This window comes from Pithys albifrons, chromosome 10 (genome assembly GCF_047495875.1).
Source record: "Pithys albifrons albifrons isolate INPA30051 chromosome 10, PitAlb_v1, whole genome shotgun sequence".
NCBI classification, from domain to species: domain Eukaryota; kingdom Metazoa; phylum Chordata; class Aves; order Passeriformes; family Thamnophilidae; genus Pithys; species Pithys albifrons.
The window spans coordinates 23,529,570-23,553,299 of NC_092467.1; the positions used below are offsets into that span (position 1 = coordinate 23,529,570).

At 47.0% G+C, this 23,730-nt stretch overlaps 1 protein-coding gene across 5 annotated transcripts in view; it reads left to right on the forward strand.

Moving 5' to 3' along the window:
* RNF220 (ring finger protein 220) overlaps window positions 1-19,357 on the forward strand; it is a 215,307-nt gene extending 195,950 nt beyond the window's left edge. For all 5 annotated transcript variants that reach the window (XM_071565847.1, XM_071565849.1, XM_071565848.1 and 2 more), the window contains 3 exons: window positions 6,415-6,523; window positions 7,633-7,707; window positions 16,387-19,357. In XM_071565847.1, the coding sequence (XP_071421948.1) occupies window positions 6,415-6,523; window positions 7,633-7,707; window positions 16,387-16,458 (256 nt within the window). In that variant the 3' untranslated portion in view covers window positions 16,459-19,357. The remainder of the gene's footprint in view (window positions 1-6,414; window positions 6,524-7,632; window positions 7,708-16,386) is intronic.
* The last annotated feature ends 4,373 nt before the right edge of the window (window positions 19,358-23,730 follow it).

Genomic DNA, 23,730 nt, shown 5'->3' on the forward strand with positions numbered 1-23,730 from the left:
TGTTGTGTGTGTGCCCTTGCATGCACCCCGCTCCAAATTCACAACTTAGAACACGGAAATTAGAATGGGGAACATTGCATTATTCATAACTTGGCAACCATAAGCCAAGGCTCTCCGCCAAAGTAAACTATTCTCTATAATTACAGGTGAAGCAACATTCTTTAATATCTTACAATACAAAAACATCATTAATCAAAGAAAGAGGTCTTTTTTTCCTAGAGGACAATAAATTAGCATCCTTGCCAATTTCCTCAATACATGTGACAATGTTTTACAGGATTATAAGTCAGCCTCTTTAAAGAAGGTTAGTCTAAAAACAAATAAACCCAATAAATGAGATTTTTAGCTAAATAAAGGGGAAGCCAGCTCCTAAAACATTGATGGCTTGCCAGAAGATTTGCTTTTAGCACTGGCAGTCTTGCAAACCGAGGGTCTAAACTTCACTTGATGTGATTTGACATGGCTCTACTCTAAAGAGCTTTGCTGGGCTGTTTTTTACAGCAAGAGAACTGGCCCCTTCTGCTGTAACCAGCTCATCTAGTGAAATAAAATCTCAGTACATTGTGCCAGTCCGGTAGCCCACATGTTGTGGGGTGATTCGCAGTCAATCTGCCATCAGTGCCTGACACTGAGCATCTTTCAGAGAGTTAAGAGATTGAAAATGCCTGAGCTGTGTCTGTTTCCTTTTAAAGCCACCTGTCACTTTCTTTTTAAAAACTTTCTTATCAGTTTAAGTGTTTTGCTTGTTAGTGACAAAGGGGGCTTTTTTTCAGCTTCATGTTATGTTCTTGCACTCTAGTAAGTGTAAAAGGCCTTTGAGTCTGTGGATCTCCCACTGACTTCAGTAGTGCTCACCCACATCTGCCAAAATATTAAGTCCCAATAACCTTAGCCCTAGCACTTGCTGCAGGTGATGCCTGATAAATTGGGGGGGGGGCAAATTCTTTCATCAGGTTGAAAACAGAAACAATTCTTATCCCAAAAATGACAAAGGTGTTTATAGTTAGTGTTTGAAATTCAGATAGCGAGGGAGTTGTGTTGAAGACAGTGTATGAGTGAGAGCTGAGGCAGCATCACCATACTACCAGGTGTCACAGAGCTATGCACAGCATGTTACAGGCTAATAAACAGGGTCTCTTGTCTGAAAAAGTTGCCCTTTCACCAAAATGTAAATTGGCTATGAGAGCAGGCTTGCAATTACATGATTGTGCACTGCTGTTGGAGTAATTTTTTGGATCATTTTATCAAGTCTTGAAGATTTGTGCCCCACAAAGTGAGGACTGCAGCAGGCTTTCTCTTCTGCAGTGTAGCAGTGGTTATGATAATTGTCATCTACAGCCAGGGTTGGATATGGCCTGGGGCAGTTTCTCTGCTCCTGGAATCTTACTTAACTTGACTCTGCCTTCAAAGCATCGACCAGTCTGTTTCTAATATTTATGATATGTAAGCAGCTAGTGACCTGACCTCTGCCCTTTCTGCACAGAGGTGACATATATGTTCTGCTGGGATCAGGTTCTTCACTTTGGACAGGGGAAGATAAAGGCTTTGTTTAAAAATAAATACATCACTCTTGGGTTTGTCAGCGATACTGTACATTTTCCTCTCTGCCAGTCTGTGTTTACAGGCTTAGGAAAGCAAAAATAAATGTATGAGGAAGACAGAAGAAGGTCAGAATATCAAGTGTCAAAAGTAGCCCATGAAATTTTATTGGTAGTGCATTTAATCAGTGCTAAGCGTTTTTTACAAGGTATGTACAAACAGTGGAATTGTAAAAATTTATGGAATGCTGTGTACAGTGTGGCTGTTTATGAAGAAAGGAAAATTTATATCCAGTTGAAATAAACCAAAGGGGAATGTTTTATGGAGACTCTTCAACAGCAGGATACATCAAGTGAGATCTGGATAAGGTGAGGATGGAGTATTTGCAGGGGCTTAGTGATCTCTGATGTGTTTTTCTGCTTCTTCAGCAGCTAACATTTTGGATCTTTCTCAAACAGGCAGGATGCTGGATGCAGTGATGGTGTGGTTTGTGTTTTTCTGTACAATGGAAAGGAAACACAAGTGAACAGCTGCTACTGGTATCTGTGGTACAAGGCTCTCGCTCTTGGGCTTGTTCCAGTACAACAGTTTCTTAAGCAGCGCTTAGTATCCAGCTGGGAAGGGTTAACTGAAGCCAATCACTCTGACATCAGCATTTTTTTGTTTCCTTTTTGGTCCAGTATTTTGTTGATGATAAAGCACAGACTTAGTCAATTGAGAGATTCCAGAGCTGCAGAATCAGAGATAATTTAATTAACGGAATTGCTTGTGATTGCCCACTGGGACAGCGGGTACGAATTGCTCGATTTAATTTGGAGAAACAAAGATCACATGGATGCTAATGTTTTACAAATAACCAGTGTTTGGGTTAAAGTTTTTTTGTGAAGAGGGGGGCAGCCATTTCCCAGGGGAGATTTCCCAGGAGGTGATTGCTGCCTAACAGCTCAAATCTACAGATAGGTCTTTTTTCCTCCTCTGTGATATTTTTGTGCACTTCTTCTGGTCTTTTACCTAAACAAAGCAAGGATTTTCTCAGGGAAGGAAAGTTTTTTCTTATTTTAGTATTGTAGGGAAAATGCTGTGAACAGCAGAAAAATGTGCATTGGGCACAAAGACTGAAAATTACCACATGCTGTCTGCCCAGTTTCACGGACTTGCTCCTTAGTAGCCAGCATCTTTAGCTGTGCCTACCAAGTTGTGGAATAGTTAACCACTAAGTCCAGAGATAAGTACAAGACCCATCTTCCTCCCCAAGAAGCCCTCCCTTCTTGTTTTTGCTCTTGTATAAATGTTCTTGCTCAGGCACCCATGTTTGTGGTAGTATGGGTCCACAGTAAGTCTCTGCTCTGGCATGAGTGTGCCCTTTTGGTATGTCCTCAGCCAGGGAGGACTGTTCAGATATTGGGGAGTCCACTTTCACTTGCTGGAGAAGCATCGGTACTGGATCTCAAGGTGCTGCTCTTGGCAGCAGTTGCTCGGCAGGTCTCTCTGGAGGCTGATAAATGACATTATTCAAACACGTCAAATCAGAGCGCTGAGGTGCAAAATTGTTGAGAGTCCTCCTGCATCCAGCACGGGGTCAAGGCAAAGCAGAGTGCCAATCCCTTCTCTGTAATTCCCTCTGCCTCACTTGGCAGGGTAACTTGTACACAGCCTTACCCTGTCTGCGGAGCTTGGCTTTCTGACCCTCGCTCCACCTTGATGTTACTCTGTAAAAGTACTGCCCAAGACTGCTCCCAGATGTGCCCAGGCAAGTGCACATGAGGTGTGCACACAAGAGGGAAGCCTGAGGGAGTTCCCAAGATTGCTGCTTCAGGAAGAGTTGCTCCTAAGCGATGCTTATCTTTAGGATACAAACAGCAGTTTGACGGTAAAATTTCACTAAATGGAATGGCATGAGTCCCAAGTGTGCTGGCCACCACGGGAGCCAGACACATGGGAAGTGACTCTCGTCTTTATTCCATCCCTGGAGGTGGTTTCAGTTTCCTTTATTTACTAATGTTCTCCCTATTTCCCTTGACCTCATTTCCTCTGGCTTTTCGGAAGCAACCATGCAATTATCGCTCACTTTGCATTGACCCTTGGCCACCACGTCCCTTGTTGCTGCTGCTCTGAGAGGTTTTCCTGAAGTCTCAAGTGCAAAATACTCACTTGTGACCAAAATTCCTCTCTCTCTCTTGTGAGATAGGAGCTGTGTCTTCAGCACTGCGCTATGCATCAGGATTTGTCCTGTGAGCACGCTTGGCAGGGAGAACATGGAGTTCAAATTCTGTCATAGCTGAACTTCGATCAGTGTTGGGAGATACTGCGGTGGCTAAAGCTCCCTCTCTTACCAATGCACCCCAGTCTTGTTAATAAATGTATATTTAACAATGTCTGGAGCGTATGAAGTGATAATAACTAAATCAATACCTCCCACATTGATTGTCCAGGATCCCTACAGCGTGACGCACGCAGCGGTGCGGTAATTTTCCAGCTAACTAGCACCCTGATCTACAGCCCTCCTATTGATTGGCCATTGTATCAGGCAGCCTCTGAGCATTATTGCTTACACCTCTATTCAGCCTCCTTTTCTGATTCATTCGTTTATTACTGGACAGGTGCGATTATCTCAGAGACTTTCCAAAATTGGCCGATGGGGGTCAGCCATTTAGATTTCTATAAACAAGCCATTTTATATCTCATGTAGTTGTTGCAGTGGCAAATTTTTCCTTTTCAAGCTTTGATTGTTACTGGGCTGGGACTGGGGTTGAATGGACATTTGCATGTGTTTGCTCAAGGAATCAACTTTTCCCTTTTTTTGCTGAGTCATCCGCCCATCATAGGAGAACAGCTGGCTCCACAGATAGTAAAAGGAGAATTAGCAAGGATTGAGGTTCTGCTTGCCACATGCTTTGGGCAGAAGTCACACTCACTGCCTTTACAGTCCAGTGCCCTTGTGCATGCAGGAAGGAGAAATGGATTCCAGGAAGTCGAATTCAACTGCAGCCTTCATCCAGCATCAGCTTGCTCATGGGCCAGGCTGGAAGAGAAACAATTTTCTCATCCAACAATAATCTTCAAGCTATAAATAAATATTTCTGTTTCTTCTTGGACAAAACTAACACCTTTCTAGACTTCCTTTCAAAATACTAGCAACTCTTCCTTGCGAGTGAGAACTCAAGCTGGGATATGGTAATAATTTATACCAATGGATAGGATCAAGTGGGTGTTTCATAGCAGGGAGGATTGTCTCCTGCTAAAGCTCTTTCATCTTGCTCCAAAGAATATTTATTGATTCTAAGACTTGAATCCACAGTAGTCCAGTCCCCAGACAGTCCTCACCAAGTAGGCTATCATGGGACATGTGTATTTCTTTGGCTTTTTTGCAGTTTTTAAATTGTTATCATTTCCTAGCAACTGTCACTTGCAATGAATCTGCTTCTGATGAAGATCTCCTCCGGTAGCTCGTGCAGAGCATGTCTGATCTGTACAAAGGCAGGAGTGAAGTCAAAGGAGCTTTTTAACACTGGTACTTAACCATATGCACTCGAGCAGTTCCACTTTCTTCTGAAGTGTCATAATTACAAAAACCATCCAAGATCTCTTCGACTAGCTCTTTTACCAAAGACTTGGGAAAAGTCAGCAAAATCACCTCGTGGGAGATACCCCAGGTCCCTCCCTGCATGCTGGCAACAAGTGACTAATGAACAAAAGAGTGAGTGCGTGTGCACAGTGAGAGTGCCGAGATTGCAGCTCACATTGTAATAATTCCACTAGGCCCATGTTTTGGCCACCTGTTGATGAATCATCCTCTAGAAAGATGGAACGCTGTGGGTAATGTTGTGATTGATGATGCGGCTTCTGGTGGTGAGATACTCTTCAGGTTCTTCGGAGCTGGAGTCTGCTTGGACAGACCTGAAATTCACTGACATATGTGAAAAAATAGTTTTATTTTTCATTTGTAAGGATGAAAGCCTTTATGTCAGTGCTCTAAACCTTTTCTGGAGAATGCTTGAGGGCCCCTCCATGTGCCTGCACTGTGTAGAAATCAGATTTTGCAGCATGCCAAAGTGACACATCCTTATCTGTAATGCTCCCTGTATCTCATTTGCTAAGCATTGCTGTCTGCCCCTGCCTTTATGTTGGCAAGTTGCTGTTTTTACCAGCTTTGCAGAACCATGAAAATACACTTGCCTGCCCTTAGCACAGCACCTCTGTGACAAAAGAGAGAATGCTGCCCATCAAAACTGACCTTAGGAAATGGGAAAGCAGATTGTAAAGTTGCCTTTATACCCACCCAGTTGGCAGTGTTCAGTGCTTTTGGTTTCTCCTGTTTTTTCAGTATTAGAGCCCCAAAAGCTAGGGCTTTCATTTACAGAAAAGCATTGTGTTGATCCTGTGTAATGAGCTGGTTTTGCTTTACATAATATTGATGCCCAGCAAAGGCCTCCATTCTCTGATGGGAAGAGCAGTTCCTGTTGCCCACAAAAAGTTATTTCAGCAGCTTTATGGCAACATACGGAACTTTGTCTCAAGCATGTTGTCCTAAGTAATCTCTTAAGGGAGACAAGAAAAAATACAGAAAGCAAACAAAAAAACCCCAGCAAAAATACCTATTCTTTAGATGTTTTTTGTCTTGTGGAAAGTTGCTCTGCATGAAGCTGGCAACTCCAGCACCAGTTGTGTTCTTTGGTGATGTGTTTGGAAGTGTTTAGTAGGATATTTCAAAGAATTCACAGTGGGCTTTTCAGGAGTTCCTCTTTACCCCAAGGTGGATGTATTAGTTTGAATATGGTTCCTTTTCCCATGCAGTTCTTGTTGTGCAATCCTTTTTCCCCCAAACTTAACAATCATGCGTGCTTAGTGATGCTCACTCTCCATCTTTTTTTGCAGAATTACAGAAGACTCTGCAGTGACAACATTTGAAGCGTTAAAGGCTCGTGTCCGTGAGTTAGAAAGGCAGCTTTCCCGTGGGGACCGCTATAAATGTCTCATTTGCATGGTGAGTAGCACTCCACTTGTGGTAATGAATCAGAAATGTCTTGATATCTTTGCCAAGGAGGGGAGAAGCTTTTCTCCTTTTTTCAGGCAGAATGGGGGAACTCATCACCAGTTGGCCTTCCAAATGAAGGTGGTCCTAACAACCAGAATTTCTGTATGCATCACGTTGTTCCTCTGGTATTTGCAGCTGTCCATTTATATCAGGGGCAAGAAAGTTCCAACTTCAGAAGACTTTCAGTCTTCGTATAGAGCATTCCCAGATACCAACATCCTCTTCCTTCATGTGCAGATTTACCTAGGAGAGAGAAGAATCTGTGATCAGAGACCCACCTTCTTTGATTTGGGAACAGGAATGTTGCCTGAGCATTTAAAAGTTGGTCGATGCCCTGCTTGCTCTGTGATGACGCTGTGGCCTTCCTAAAGAAGGGCAGCAGCTCCCTCTGATGGTCCGAGCCTGCAGGGCTCTTCATCTGCTGTTGAGTTTGTGTTCTGCTCAGAGCCGAAGATTCTGCTTGGTGGAGAGCTCCCTCTGCAACTTCAGCTTGATGCAGGGGGTTCTGTCTTCCAGCCAGCTCACAACTTGTAGATGTGGTAGTGCAGTCCTTGCAATTCATCCCACAGAAAGGACAACAGCTTGCTCTTGCTATTGATTCTAGAGGTTTGTTAGGAATGGTAGAGGATGCTTGAGAAGGCATGTCTACTGAAACAGCAGCAGCATTCTTGGGATGTAGTTAAGCTGTTCCTGCAAAGCTATGAATTATGATAAGGGTTGATCCTACCCTGTCACTGGTTTTCGTATGATCTCATGATCTTTCTGATGAGAATAATGGCAGGTGGCCACAGCAACTTCAGATGCTTTTGCAATAACTGTGCTGAGCCAGGTCACCACTTGAGTGGATTATGGGCTTCCAACAAGAGTTCTGGGAAGCCATGAAATGGACTACAGGAGACTTTCTGCCTCTTCTATACAAACATTGCAAAAATACAACTTACATTTTACACAAAATACAAGGCAGTGTTACCCACAAAGAAAGGCATTGTGATGGGGTTGGGAGTGAAGAATTAGTAGATCCCTGCTGTGGAAATAACCTGTTTGCTTCTTCTCCTCAGGACTCCTACACAATGCCCCTGACTTCCATTCAGTGTTGGCATGTGCACTGTGAAGAATGCTGGCTGCGGACTCTGGTGAGGCGCTTTACTACTTTCTTGTTGACTTACAGCCTTTTTCCTCTCTTCTTCAATACTTTATTTTAAATCACCACAGGGAAAGGTGCTTTTCACTTTACTTTAGACAATCTGAGTGCTGTGCATGCAGACTGCCCATACCTTGCTGTGTAACACCCCCACTCTAGCTTTGACATGAGTGAGTTTTGTTTGCATTGTCATGACCAAAGTGCTGTCCTACCCCTTGCTTGTTGCTCCACTACTTGTGGGCACAGCCATTGCTCGTGGAAGAGCTCCGTGCCAGGGTCTACTTTGCCTTACTGTAATTTCCTGTGGGGCATCCAGGCAGAGAGGTAAGCCTATGAGAATGGAGGCTGAATCTGCTGAGATTTCATGGAATGGGTAGCTTCTGACAGGTGCAATATTCCCCCGAAGAAAAGGAAATCATCTTCAGGAGAGAGGATATGGAAGGGAGCTTTCCTGAATATGAATCTATAATTTTTAGAGGATTTGAAATAGCACTGTGTAGTTTTCAAGCATATGCCATTCTGTTTTGAAGCCTGGGGGCTGCGCTGAACATAGAATAGGTGACCCAACAGAGTAGTAATTTATACATTTATTAAAGGACATCAGGTTAAAATTTAAGATGTTATTAAATAAAGTGTTTTCTTTTCCTGTGTTTAAACTTTGGGCTTCATAATCAGCCTTTAATGTCCCCTCTGCAGCTGATTTTCAAACATTCATTTTGCTCAGGTTGGGAAGTGGAAAACAGTTGTGCTTTCTAGTCCTCCTGTTAGCAAGATGATACAGTGTTGGGTTGAAAAAAATGTAAAGGAGTGCCACTCCTAAAAACTTGTTTCTGTAAAGCATTACTCTACTTTACAGAACACGCTATGTGCTTGGAATTGCGATTAAGCTGATCATGCTCCTTTAAATCCTTTAAAAGTCTTGTCCAAGAAAAGTTACCAGGATAGTGAAGTGCCTGTGGGCTTGAGTACTAATAGCAGCTCAATAACTTTGCTATCCCTTGGGCTGTGTTTTATAGCTCTTCAGCTACACCCCGTCACTATTTAGATTATACAAGCTTTTGTAAACATTTTAGCAGCATGTTATAAAAGACACATATGTGGGTATATAGCTGTGAGACATTTGGATGGTGTGCTCTGCCACCTTTGCTAAGTGAAGAGTGATCTTGTCCTTCAGCGAGCGCCACAAGCACAGGATAAAACACTCATTTGCTTTTCATTTTCTTTACTCTGAAGTCTTTGTCTTCTCTTCTTTCCACCAGTCTCAAGTCATCTTCTAAATCTGTGGCACCAATTTCAGGCTGCTCTTAGGCTCAGCAGCAACTTAGTTGAACTTCACTCAGGCCCCTTTGTGTCATGTTCAGCAGTCATGGCTGCTCATGAGAGTGGAAAAACTCACTCCAGGTGCTCAGGGATTAGCATTTCCCTTGCAGAGTGGGAGCCATCTCCCCCTAGAATTCCATGAGAAAGGTGGGGATGAGGCTGGCTGTGTGTGATCTACATGTGGCAGTTCTGCTGACCAGGCAGGAAGGATGAGAATAGTCCAGCAAGACGTCATATTAGGACTTGGCAGTTGTATAGGGGAAGCAATTAATAAGTGACTACTCATGTGTTCCCCAGTCTTAGCCTCTCCCTGCAGCCCCCAATTTATTAAACCAGGCCTTTTCACAAGGCATGCTTGCACTCCCTCTCCCATCTCAAAAAAAATCTCCCAGCCTGTGTTCGCATGTTTCTAATGTAACCATTAAAATGTAGCCTGAAGACAGCAATAAAAACCCTGGAACGCCTCGGTGCTTTTGTGTCTTGATCAAAGTCAATGTGTGTAATCTCGTTAAGACTCCCCTCCTTCCCCCCTCCTTTTTTATGAATTTAATGGCATACAGCAGCTGGGCTCACTGTTTAATGCTTACCAACCTGCATTGTTCTAATTAAGGTATCTCCTTTTATTTCGGGCACAAAAGAGACTCTTGTTTTGTTTTAACAAGCGAGGAACTGTGGGATAGTGTGTGTAATAATCACTGCTGTTACCTTTCCCTGGGTATAAAGCTGGCTCCCCAGTGGGGTCGGGAGGAGGGACCCTGCGCGTGCAGCACACATGGAAAAACTTGGCTGGAGGAGAGGGACAGGATTTTTCTTCTGTTGTGCAATAAACAATTTGTTGGAGTTAATAGGATTTGGGGCGGGCAGGTTGTGTTGGGCTTCCGGCCACTTTTGAACATTCTGGAGATCTGCCATCCCTGCTGGTGAAAAGTCCCCTTTCTTCTGTATGCCTGTGCTTCATGTGCCCAGCCAAGATCTAACATTAAATTAGAGTGTGAGTGTGTCTGAGAGAGCGAGGATCACGTGCTGAACAAGGCCCTAGAACGGAAGGTTCAGAGTGCCTGGGAGCACTTCTAAACCTCTGCAGGGTACTGAACACAGGGTGAAGTTTGTTGCTCACATCTGTCTATGGACCTAAGGTTTAAACATTTTCTAGGATACAATACTACAATGATCTGAGCATCTCTAGTATCCTCTGACTGGTGGTGTTTCAGGCACTGATGAGGATTGGATCTTAAAATGCTTAGACTTTATGAAAATAAAATTGTTAGACTTTTGGTTCTTGATGTTCCATTCCAAGTTATAACTGTTCTGTTGGTAAGGGCCAGGAGGAGACTTTTTTAACCACCGACTCTACAAATGGCTGCCCAGTTCTCTAGATTAGGTGCTGTTGTACTGGAGCTTGGCACATCAACTGGCTCCAAGGTCTGGGGTTGAAAGATTGAGCAGAGCAGACTTCATCTCTGTCCTCTGTCGCTGTGTTGGATTAATATGAAGCAAAGGCTGGGGTCACAGAAAGGGACCCAGGAGATGCCTTAAGAGAACTGAGGTCATGGTGCTCACTGAGTTAGCCAGTGCCTCAGTGCCAGTAGAAACTGCTTCGTTAGTGCTCCTCAGGGTGGCCATGGATCAAGGGAGGAACTGTCCCTTCACCCAGTGACAGGGCACAATAAGTTCAATGGTTTTCTTTCCTTGCACTTGCTCTGTGAGAAGAACTGATGTGCTGAGGGCTTCAGTCCAGGGGTCACAGCCTGAAGGTGTGCTGTGCACTGCATGTGCTTGTGGGCAGCTCTGTGCTTGTAGGCACAACAGGAATGGAGACAGGGAGAGGGATGCAAGAGTGTGTTGCATGATTCCATGTAATCCTGTCTGGGTTCCTAGGAAATCTGCTGATTTTGTACTGCTATGTCAAACCACAGCCAAGAGCTTGCTAATCCCTACTTGCTGGTTGTGTGAGACACTCAACAAAGTGACAGTTTTCATTCACCTACCCTGTGTGCTGAGAGCTTAATGTTTTGCAGAAACTGGGACATGAGCCTGACTTATCTATGATCCCTTTTGGAAAGCCCTGAAAACATGTGCAGGTTCTTCAAAGATAGGAGAGGAGAGGAAATAGTGTTGCAGAAGCAATGCTTAGCCTGGGCAGCAAGAGGTGGGATTCATTTCCCGGAACATCAGCTGTCCTTGCAGCAGGTGTCTGTCCACAGTTGGTTCCCGGACTGCAGCCCTGAGTCACTGGGGATGAATCTCCCTCTGATGGAATCTGCTCCTTCTCCATCCTTCTCGATTAACCAAGAGGGACCCTACAGCTGGGTGGGATTCATATTTTGCTTCTCCTGGGAAGGATGCTCTAACAGTAGAGATTGGCCACCTGCTGCAGTGCTTTGCTGAAGAGGTTTGGAGCCTCAGACCTCAGAAGTTTGTGAGAACAGGGTTGATGCGTGTCTGTCAGTAGTAATTGAGGTGGAGGGGATCTTGCTAGGGGAATGGGTTAGTGAGTTCTTGATGTCCCTCCGAGCTGTAATTGTGTGATCTCCCCAACCCTGGTATCCTTCTTTACAAAGTAAACATAGTTAGAAGCTAAGTCAGGCTATTGTCTGCCAGTGATAGAGCTGTTTGTGGGTGCAGGGGCTGAAAGAGAACAGGTTTATTTGAGGAGATAAGTTTACTGAGTTTCCCCCATCACTTCTACATCCAGATCCAGCATTTCCCGTGTCTGTTTGCTGAACCCAGGCTTGTGCTCACCTGCCTTGGGCTTATTTGAAAATGGCAACTGCAAGAGCTGGAAAAAAACACTTCTAAAAAGCCTTCTTCATCACAGAATCCTTCTTCATCACAGAACGCTTCCAGAGGATCCATCAATAGATGTGTGCTCTGCAGTTGAACACATATCTTCAGTAGATTACTACATTCCCAGCTTTGCCTGCAGGCTGGCGTAGTTTTGTATGAAACACAACAGATACAGAGCAATCCTTCTGAATGCTTCCTGGATGCTTCCAGCAGGATAGGAACCTCCTAAGTCAGCAGCTGCATGGAGGATGCTGCACTTGATCTTTCATGATGTTCCTATCTGCTGTGAGGTTCTCTGGTTATTTATTAAAATATTTCAGTTCTGGCCTCCAGCAGCCTGTGGGATTGACCTCCATCCTTTGAAGAGGCCTGGTGAAAAAAGTTGTTCTCCTGGTGGTTTCAGCCCATTACCTGACAGCTGGAGGTTACCTCACAATGGCAGTGGGGAACAGCTGATTCTCTAGGAATTAACATTTGCAGAGAAGAAGCTGCCATTTCCTGTGAAGGTGTGGGTGGGAGAGGGAGTTGTCACCTTGGTTGAGAATTGGATCTTGGCATTCAGTTTCTCTCCTGGCCAAAGCTGGCTCTTGGTTTGTGTCCCTCTTACATCTCTTTACTTTGATTTTACTTCCTCTACTTGCTCTGTGTATGTGTCTCTTTATTCTCTGTGTCTGGTAGCATGTTGTGCTTGGAAATTGCCCGTTTTTAGACTCACAGGACAGCAGGAAGTGCCTAAAATCCTTTATTTTGGGTTTCCTTGCTTTAGCCAATTTGTAGCCGTCATCATACCATTTTTGTTTAAGAGGCAAATTTAAGACAAACTACTCCAATCCTTCCTGGCACCATGTAAGCCCTAACGACTTTTCAATATCTCAGCTCTCATTAATGTATTTTTCGAACTACTACCCCAAGTGATTAGCCTGTATTGTGGATCAATCACTTGCCAAATTTTAATTAAGAAAGAAGAAATCAAAATAAACTCCATCCTGGTTCCAGCCCCCTTTCTTTGCTTTGTAACAGCCCTGGAGCAAACTTCTTGTAGCAGAGTTTTATAAACCCCTCAAAACTGGGGTTTATAATGGAAAAGCTGAGGTGGCCTTTACTCTCGCACACACAGCTATAACACATCAAGGCTTTTCCATATAGCTATGATGAAAGGAGCAGAAGGACCTGGGAAAAAAAGAAAGAAATGGCCGACAGGTGGGACTTATTATTCCACAGCATTTTTATTTCAAGGGAAAAGTTTAGTAACCCCAGCTGGCAGGTGAGCAGTGGGGGAGCAAATGCTTTTTCATTGTGCCTGTGCCAGCATGTGTGTGTGTACAAGTGTATCTGCCTCTCCACAAGAGAGGAGAGCTTAAACTCTGGTGCTGATAAATGCTGTACACCTACTCCAAAGCTAGATGTAAGGAACAAGGTTCTGAGCTATTTCAATCTAAAAGAAAAAATCAGGACTTAGTTCTGAATTTAACACACATGCTTATGTGTGTGGAGGAGAACGGTTTTATTTCATTAAAAAAAGGCATCCCCAAGGCTCCAAAGTAATTATTTTTGCCAGAACTGTTAATACCAAGCATAAATACTAGAGAGATCCAGAGCCCTGAGCCCAGCATGCTATGTGCAGCCTGCACAGCATTCAGCATTCTTGCTAGGGATCACAAACATCTGCCCAGAGCTGTCTCAGTCCAGCTTCACATCCCAGAATGGAGCACAAGATACAAGAGAGTGAGGTGGCAGCAGCTGAGGTTTCCTTTTAGCAGAAGCGAACTCAAGGGGGTTCAGTGCTTCTCCCCACCCACATACAGCCAAATGTCTCTGACTTTAGTGGAGCTAAAGGAGCAGCTGAAGTGCTGTTGAGCATTGCACAGGGGCACTGAGGAACAGGGGACATGGTCTGAGGTGGTCCTGTAGAAGGTACGTTGTATCCTAGTGCATTGTCCAAAGAGGCAAAAGCTCCATCTGCTTGGTTGGATGCTTTACTTCCTCTTGCATATAAGCAGTGTCTGTCTTGGGAAAGAGAATATGGACACAGATGTGGCACAGTAGTTACATCTGGAATGCTTAAAGCCCCCATGCACACTTCTGCTTGTCAGGACACACAGGAAAGCTCAAACAGGCAGCTGCTGACTGCTGTCCATTGGACAACATGCTGTGAATTAATTTGTCAACACCTCCCTGCCACTTCCTTTGGGACCCTTCAACTATGAAGATAGGATGCCAAGAGGGCAACCAGATACAACAGGGGCCTCAACAAAGGACCAGGGAACTGCATGAAACTGAGCAGGGACTCAGTTGAAGCAGGGTATTTCGTGGCATTTGCATCCAGATTAGTGAGCCCCTCCTTGGGATTGCTGCTGTGTAGCCTGGCTCACAGTGGCAGAAGGGGCAGATGTTTACATTTTTCTCTCTTTTGTGTCATCACCACTGCAGCAAGTTTTTACTCGGACGTGCAGAGTTAGAGCTTGCCCTTTGCAATGCTGGAGATTCAAGGCTGTGGTGCTGAGCATGAGCAAAGGGATGTGTTAAATAAATATACTCTGTTCAAGTCCAGTGCAGTCAGGTTTCGATTTCATCAGGATTTTAAGCCTTTGTATTTAAGCCTTTGTTATATTTTGCACTTGCTCTTCCCAGAATCCAGCATGCCAAGTCCACTCTGTGAAGACCCTTGCAGGGAGCTGCATTTGCAGGCACAGTGGGATGGTCCCTATCCCAGAAGGACAAAAATGTAAACAGACACAGTAGTTGTCGCACATAACTAGAAGGATGTGCCCACAGACATCAGCACCAGAGTTAGTTGCGACATCCAGACCTCTACTGGTCTGTCCCACTGCCAGTCTGTCACTCACCCTGAGAGTGATGCCCAGGGTGTTTTGGGTGTCCAGTACATGTTTAATTCAATTCTAGCTCAACAGGACTTTGTGTGGCTGGTTCAAATCTCAGGTGCAAGGGCCCATGGTCCCCACGTTTGTCAGGGCAGCTGTTGACCCACTATCAGCAAGGGCTGTCAAATGACACCCTGATTGTTCAGAAGTCCAAAGTTCAGGGAGTAGCAAGTGTGTGAACGCCATGTCTGCCAGGAATAACGTGCACTGGCAGCAGGGAGGAGGCTGGTTCCAAACTGGTCTGCAGTAGTACTTCAATACTGCAGAGCAAACAACTTGCACCTCTTTGGAGCTGCACCTTTTATGAATTACTTGCAGCCATGTAAATTTTGTATACCTGTGACTCTCTCCTCTAGATTCTCCTTAGCCCAAGGAGCTTCCAGGGGAGAAGGCCCCTGCCCTGCCTTTGCAGGTGTTGTCACAGAGCAGAGAGGACCTGTTCTAAGGATGCTTGCCTTTTGTAAGCAGCAGTGCCACCTCCTCTGCTGGGGAGTGCAGGTAGCAGTACGAAGCAATGTCCTCCCGTACTGCCATGTTCACTGCAGCAGGTACTGCAAAAAGCTCTGCTCAGGGAGAGCAGCATCATCACTGAAGCAAACAGCCTCAGCTCTGCCAACCAGCCCCATGCAAGTTGACAGACTCTCACAGTGTTGCATTCCTGTCAGCTCAATTGTCACGCTGAGTGCTGCGTGGTAGCTGCTGGAAGGGTCTGTCTGACAGCAATGAACACTTGGGGTGCTTGGACAGAGCCTGCGCTCAGTTCTGTTTGATGGGAGGTCGTGTTGTGGCTGCGATTGGTGCTGAAAGCGAAGGTATCCCAATTTCCTGTGCTGCTGGTGCTGTAGATGGGAGGCTGCCTCACAGTAGAGCCATCTTTCTGTCATTTTTCCCATCAATTGTCTGTCAGATCTGCCAATCTAATGATGACCGGCTTAGGTTGACCCCAATTCTGAGGCTTATTAACACCGTCTTGCTGTCAGGTTCTGTGATAGATGGCACATCAGCCCTTGTTTTATTTCATGTGAGCCGCCTATATTACCCCACCCCAGCTCACATCACAGTTTGCTGGTTTCAGCTCACCTTGGCAGAACAGACTTGTCTCTGCAGCATCTGTGTGAGCTGGGCGGGACAGGACAGGGGTTTCCTTCATGCCAGCAGTTTGTGGGCTTTTGCAGGATGGCTGAGGCAGTGCTCCATCATGCTGCCCTGAAAGAGATGGTCAAAGCCCACCATGAACCAGCCCAGCCATCCCTGCTGAAAACTTCACTTGTTCCAGCTGTGTTGATTTTATGCCTGTTCAGGGACCTGAACTGGTTCATTGAGGGCTGCAGGTGAGCAGGAGAAACAGAAAGGAGCAGATCTCCCTGGGAGCCAGCAGTGACAGTGGTGCCTAGTTTGGTCACACACCTTGGCTCTGGGTTTCAGCCCCACGGAGCTCCTGCTTGCCTGGCTGCCTCACGATGGGGACTGGAGCAGCACAAGGGGCTTGCAGGGCAGGCAAGAAGGGCATTGGTTTTGGGGCTCCCCCTTCTCACAGCTTGTGCCTGCTGCTGGGAGGACATAGCCCTGCCTGGAGGGGAAGGGGGATGGCGTTGCTACTCCCCTGAGATTGCAGGCCAAGGGCAGGGTCCAAGGATTGTCCTTCGTGCTCTCATGCTGTGTGTCTTGTCTGGTGGTTGCAGGGTGCCAAGAAGCTCTGTCCCCAGTGTAACACCATCACATCTCCTGGAGACCTTCGGCGCATCTACTTATGAAGGACCCAGCAGTAGGGCGGGACCCAGCTACTCGGCTCAGCTCATCACACCCAGGGGGGAGAACGACCGCAACAAAAAAAAGACGTTTTAAAATTTAAAGAAAAAAACAAACCAGAGACTCCAGACATGGACTCGAGGATATAGGAGCAGTGGGGAGCCTTGGCTGCCAGGTCCCACACATTTGAGACGACCTCCTTCAACATCGCAGCGGGCAAAACCAAACCCTTTGTTGTGAAGCCCCCTTTTTTAAAACCAGTGTTCCCCATCACCCGTTCCCTGGAGCTGGCTTTGCATTGTGGATGGCTCATGAGCCCTCCTTTGGACTGTGTTGTTGACCACTCTGCCCCCGGGAGACTGGGGAAGGGACCCTTGACAGAAAGATGTTAAATAACCTGTAACTTGTGTTCTTTGTTCAGTTTTTTTTGTTTTGTTTTTATTTGTTTTGGTTTGGTTTTTGGTTTGGTTCTGTTTTGGATTTTTGTGGTGTTCTAGTGATAACAAAAAGGTTTAAAGAAAAAAACCACACACAGGCAGAAATGAAGCACATGTAATATAGATTATATATGTTTACAATGTTGTGTATAAATGGGATAGACTGAAACATTACATACTAGTAAGTTTCCCTTTCTTTTCTTTGGGTTGTATTTTTTTTAAAGAATGAAAAAAAATGAGCAGAGAACATTAAACCCATATTTTTCTTGGTTCAGCAAAGTTTTGGCATTGAAGTCATTAGTTTAAAAAAAGTATATATATACATATATATAATATAAATGGTTTAATGTTCTGTGGTGTATATTTCCTCATTCAGATATGAAGTTAACAGCTTTTAGTAATGGCTGTAGCATTGCCCATAACTTACAGAACTTATGGGGAGTAGAGGAGGTGGATTTTTGTCATTAGTTGTAGCTAATGGGGCTATTTATAATAGAATCGTTATCCCCGGAAAGACACAGCTTTTAACTCCTCACCGGGGGGCCGGGCAGGACGAAGGAATCTGGCTCAGCCCCTTTGCCTTTCCCAGTCGGGGAAGGGGCAAATGGTACCGAGCTGGAAGGAGGGAATCTGCCAGAGTGCTGCCCTTTCCACCAACTGGGAGTGCCTGCTCGAGGGTCCAGCTGATCCCCTGTGCCTCCTCCAAGGCTGTAACACCTTCCCCTGCACTGCCTGGCTTTGCTTTCTTCTCCTCTGGGCAGTGTTTACTGGCTGAGAATGCCTGGGCTGCTCAGGACGCTGCTGAGGCAGGAGGGTGGGGAAGTGGGGATGGCAGGGACAGGTGGTCGTGCTGGTGGCTTTGCCCAGAGAGGCTCAGCTGGTTCCCTCACAGGTCTGGCTGCAGCGGGCCTGGTGCGGCCCAGCAGAGCCATATAAGCCCTGCAGAGCCAGCCCTGCCCTGTGCATACTTTCCCCAGCTCCTGCCCTCCTACAGCCCGCATTTTGCCCAAGAGGCTTTGGCACTAGGGCAGAGAGTCAAGCTAGCCCTGTCTCATCCCCACCACCACCCCCAGGCCCAGCAGAGACACGTCCAGCTGAACCCAGAGGTAGGTCTCCCATAGCCCCAGCTTCTTCCATGCAGTCCTTCATGCTTGTCCCTGTCTCCCTTATCCTCAGCCTTAACCAAAGCTGCCATCTGGCCTTTATTTTTTTGTTTTTCTTTCTTTTATTGTCAGGACCCAAGAAACAGATACTGATCCATTTCCCAAGACCTCACGTGCTGACTTCTCCCAGCTCCATACTGTGCATTCTTGCCCCAGCTCCTCACTGCTACAAGACAGGGAGCTGGGGAAGCTTATCTCCCCTACTGCTGCAGGGTCTTTCCAAGCAGATGTCACCTGGTAATAAAATATGGCTGGGGCATTTTAAGACAGTCTAGAAACAGCAGTGGATGAGGGGTTTGGACCAGGGACCCCAGCATTGCTGGGGTATTTGCAGAGAGGGAAGGCTGAGGAGGCAGGATGTGGAGAGGGTGACAGTCCCATTGCTACCTCCCTGACCTGAGCTTGGTGCTGTTTTGCAGAGAAAGCTGACGGCCTTGGCATCTCCTAAAAAAACCAAAAAACCCCAAACCAAATTGAAGGAGCTATTGTATCATAAACATCTCATTAGAAGGTGACAATTACTAATTGGCAGTCTCCAAGCTCATAGCAGTGTCTGGCCTCTGAGAACCAAGAGCTGCAGCCTTCTCTGCTGAGGGATGTGCTCCCAGGGGCCAGAGGAAGCCGAGACACCCCAGAGGGTCCTGCCTCCATGGGGAGACTGCAGGCAGTGGCTGCAGCAGTGGGCTGTCACCCAGCAGCACTCGGACAGGGGAAGGGCAGGTACACACAGCTTAGGCTGTGTTTGTAAAGGGAGAAAAACAGCAGGGACAGGGCTGAGCTGGGATTTGGACAGGGTGCAGCAGGTGGGTTTGAGAGGCAGCCAGGAAGGGGGAAAGGGCAGGACACCCCAAACCAACCCTTCCTTGGAAACAGGCTCTGGGAGGGAGTCAGGCTTTCTGGCAGGTGTTATGGACCAGCTGTGTGCTCTATGTACCTATGTGTAAAACCATATGTAATTAGTCATTGTTTCTTTGTTTTGGGGTTTATTTTTTGTTTATTTTTTTGTTTAAATTGTAAAGCCATCCCCTGTTTTCAAGGGGGGAGCTGCAGGGGGGAGGCTGGGGAGAGAGGCACCCAGGTTTGTAACAGGCATCTGCCACTTCCCCTCTTCTGTAATGAGTTTAAATGATTTAAAAAAAAACTGAAATATCAGAGTTACCTATCTTTGCCCAAAGAATCCCAGTTGCACAAAGCGATATTCCGGTGTGTCAATGATTGTGTGTCAGTGTATATTATACAAAGAGGTACTTGTCACTCCCGTTTGTAAACTACATTTGACATTAATTAAACAAGTATAAATCTTCTTTGGCGCTTCCTGCCTCTCTGTGTTTCCCTTTGCAGGCAAGAGGCAGCAAAGGAGGCACCCCACCTCATGCCGCAGCCCCAGGAGGTCCCAGAGGGGAGTCCTGCTCCTGTTCATGATGCAGGGACAGATGCAGGGGGATGCTGGAACACTCACCAGACCCCACCACGGATGGGTTCCCCCAACTGGTCCCCTCCTTGTAGAGCCAGGAGGGCAGGACAAAGGGCATCCCTCAGGGGACAGCCCCCTAATGAAGTCTCCTCGGCTGCATTAGTTGGGGGCAGGAGGCACGCAGCCTCAACAGATCCATACATCCTGCATTAGAGGCCCCCAGTGCAGTGTAGGGTTACCCCCAGCACAGGCACAGGGAGGCTGCCGGGACAGGGGGACAGAGGTTGGGTTCCCCCCGGCATGTGGCTGGCGCCTACGCTTTTGGTTTACAAACATTTTGCAGATGGGTGGATGGGGTGTTCTCAATCCCCTCCCCATGGCTGTGTCCCCCAGTGATGGGGTGCTGGGGGGGTCCCCAGGCTAGTCAGAGGAGGCAGTGGGGATGTCAGGGATCCCTTTCCATCTGCTGGGGGCAAGAATAGGGAAAGGGGGGTAATTTATCTGCTTTTTTGGCTGCAAAGGAGCAGCAGAGCATCTCAACCACTCTCCAGTCTGCTTGCAGCCCAAAAGAGACCTGGGGCCAGGGTGAGGGGCAGGAGACCTCCCTCCCTCTCCACCCACCCCGCAGCAGGCTGCTAATATTTTATTTAAAATATCTTAAGAAAGCAGAGGCCCGTGATGTATCGGATATATTGAGAAAATGCTAATGTGTAATAGCGTGTGTCAGGGGCCTCGTTCATCACCCCGTGCCGCCTTCTGGGGGATCCATATCTAATTAACAGTAATGAATGAGGGAGCCCACCTAATGACAGCCCGCCAGTTTGTTATGGAAATGAGGCAATCCCATTAGGCAAAACACTTAATTAAACAAACTGCTCGGAGTGTAGGCCAGTGCAAGATGGGCACAGGCCCTTTGGGGAACAAGGGGGGCCTGGTACCCAGCTCCCTACATGCCTGGCTGGGGGCACAGAGGATGCTGCAGCCCCCTAGACCTCGGTGCCCATGGTCAATTCCAGCAGCAGGCTGGGGAAGCTGAGGGGGACCGACTGCTGGGGGAGTGCTCCAGCTGGGGAGGGGGCAGCAGGGCAGTTCACATCCCCCTCTCATCTTTCCAAGAGGTCAATGGGCACAGAGGCCAAACACAGATTTCCAATCAAACGTGTGTACTTGGCTCCTGCTCTATTGACACTGAAGCAAGAAGGGCTCAAGGTTAATTCCTTATCAATACCCTATTGTCAGCTCATTCATCACTTTGCAGGGGCAGGGGCTGCCCAAGCTCTCTGTGGCCCAGGTCCCATGAGTCTGGGAAGGTGACCAAAGGATCCTGTGCACACGTCTGCCCACCCAGCCTGTCTCTGGCCGGCACTGCTGGGGCAGGCTTGCAGCCATGTGAGGATGCAGAAATGAGGGGATGAGGAAGTCAAGTTCAAAAGGAAGGGGATGGGGGGATGCCAGGCAGGCAGAGCAAGCACCTGGCCAGTGAGCCCCTACTCCTTTGCCTGAGTGCAGGAGCTGTGTATAGGGTGAGCTGGAGAAGGGGTGTTCAGGTAGTGGCAGTGGCCCCTCCTTGCGTTTCCTAATGGCCTGCTAAGTCCCCAACCCTGTGTGCTGAGGTGTCCTGCCAGCCTTTTTGGAAGAGCAGGACTAAGCTCAGCTTCTTCCCCAGGGCTTGGGGACTACAGGGCGAGCACTACAATTCCAATATGTGGAGTCTCCAGAGTTGGGCCATGGTCTGCTACTCACAGTATTATATTACACAGATTCACTTAAAAAACAGATAGTCCTCCCTGGGTGAAGAAAAGTGAAATAATGTGACCTGGCCTGCTAGGGCAGGAGGGGCAGTAATGCTAATTCTGCTGTTAGACTTTTGATTTTAACATTCAGTTAAAAATGGGAATAGGATCTAGTACAAATTCCAGTACAGGCATCTCTAGGATAGATGCTGTTCTGAATTAACTCCCAATCTCTGCTTCTTGTCACTGGAGTTAGTTCTTGCTGGTCTTTTTCCCTTGCCCCAAGAGGACACTTTTTGCAGGAGATGCTCCCAGGCACACAGAAGCACTGGGCTAAGCCATCCTGTTGGCATCTTCCTGTTGGGATCTCCAGGATCTGCTCAGGTGTCTCCTAGAGTAGAAATCCCTCTACGCAGGAAAAAGGGGGCCTGCTGCCACCTCGTGGAGGCTGTTCCCACCAGCACAGAGTTCCCATGGAGGTCGGCACAGTCGCCCTCTGTCACCTCTTCCTCAGTCACCTCCACAGCAATGGAGACCAGCCTCACATCTCCCTCCTTCTGTTGCTAGGAAGCAGCACATGGGCTGGGTTGCCTGGTTTCATCTCAGGTCGTTCACACTTTTCCATCACTGGCAGACCTTCACACATAAGCCTGAAAACATCCCAATATGCACAAAGATGGGACCTCAGTCCACACGCCTTTAAAACACCTTTGTGAGGTGTGGGCACAGGTCTGGCTTCACTCACAGGCTTGGCTGGAACTACTCATGCAGCAAGATGCTCCCCAAACTTCAAAACTTGACTCCTGGCTGAGTTGGATCCTGTCCCTGGCCTGCCCAGTTCCCCACCACAGCCTCTCCCAGTGCCATCAGGTGCTCTGGCTGCTCCAACACTTTTCCACCCCTGTCAGCAGCAGCTGAGCACCCTTCAGCCCAGACACCCAACCACTAAGTACCTTTTTTCTTTCAAAACCTTCCTGTAACACCACCATCGCCTGGAGAGAGAAGGCAGCAGAGATGAACAAGTCAGGATCCAGCTTTCTCAGAAAACACACTCAAATGGGTTTTGTTGCTGAGGGAAAGTTAATTTTGGTTTTGCACAATAGTGGCAGCCAGCCCCTGGGCATCCTCCTCTCCCACCACCACTGCTTCATGATCTGCACAGGGCTGGTCTGCAAGAAAACAAGTCCAGGCCACATCCCACTCCCTACCCACAAGAAAAGAACATTGACACTGCACTTTTCCTCCCGAAGAACAGATCTGCAATGACCCTCCTTCCAGTAGCTCATCTCAGAGATTTACCTGGATTTGCCAAGATATCACAACCTTTGGGCTTTCAGTGTTCGAGCTGCAGCTCTTTAGGAACACCAGCTGCACCAAACTGTGACAGTTTAGCAAGGATTAAGGGTCTGAGGCTGGGTTTTTGTAAATCCAGTAGTGCTTGGATCAGTTCTCAGCCATGTGCCTTCAGGCTCCAAGTTATTAACCTTCTGTTTCAAGTAACAAGCCACAGAAATACAGAGGGCAGGAAGGTGAGGGCACACACAGTCCAGGAAAGCCGAGGGCAACGTATCACTGAGTGCATCTCACACACTGCTCATAACTGGAATTAAAAATGGTTGGGACTCAGAAAATGAAACCCACCCAGAAGAATGGTGGTGCAAATCCCTGACCTGCCTGAAACCATCCTGCTCTCAGAGAGGTGTGTATATAAATAACCCCCAAATTTCAAGTCACTTTTGCAGCAGCGGAAATGTCTGTGAGCAAGTTCCTGTTTGCAAAGCCCAGGGCACCTCTGACTGCAAATCTCCCTCAGGCAGCACCCAGTCCCTGCTTGCTGCCCTGGAAAGCAGGGAAGTAGGGCAGGGCAGTAGTGAGCTGGGGAAGTGGCAATCCCATGGTGGGGAGGTAAAGGTGGGGATGGAAGGTGTAGCTGACATGTGAGGCTCTTCCCAGAGGAAACTTTGCCATCCTGTCATGCAGGGTCAGAGGGTTTAACTTGAGCTCCTGCCAGCCATGTTCTGCAACAGTCTGAGTCCTTAAATAGGAGAAGTTCAACACCCATGGCAATAAATAGGAACAGCAGATTCTCAGGAACAACTGTATTAATTCAGAGGCACATATTATGGAGTGTTTAACTGTTCTGTAAATACTAAACCCGTACAAAACAGCATGAGGACAAGTGCTAGTTAAATAGCCTTTATCAGCTCTGCTCCCTAAGAGTGTTCACAGTGCCACAAACAGGCAGGATGCCCAGAAGAACCAGCCCAGTTCTTTGGGAAGGCAGGCAAACACATCACAGCTCAGGAGTTGTGGCACTGACAGCACAAAACAGGGGTTTGCTTTAAAAAGTGTGGAGGTCTCCAAGGGGTTTGCTGAGGATAAGGGACCATGCCTGGATTTTACAGGAACAAGAATTTCTCCATGAAAAGGACCAGGCTAAAGCTTCTTAGCACAGGATAGCCCTCACAGCCCATCATCACAGCGGAAGCTGAAACTGGGATCTCCTACAAAAGACTGGGGCCTGTGTAAC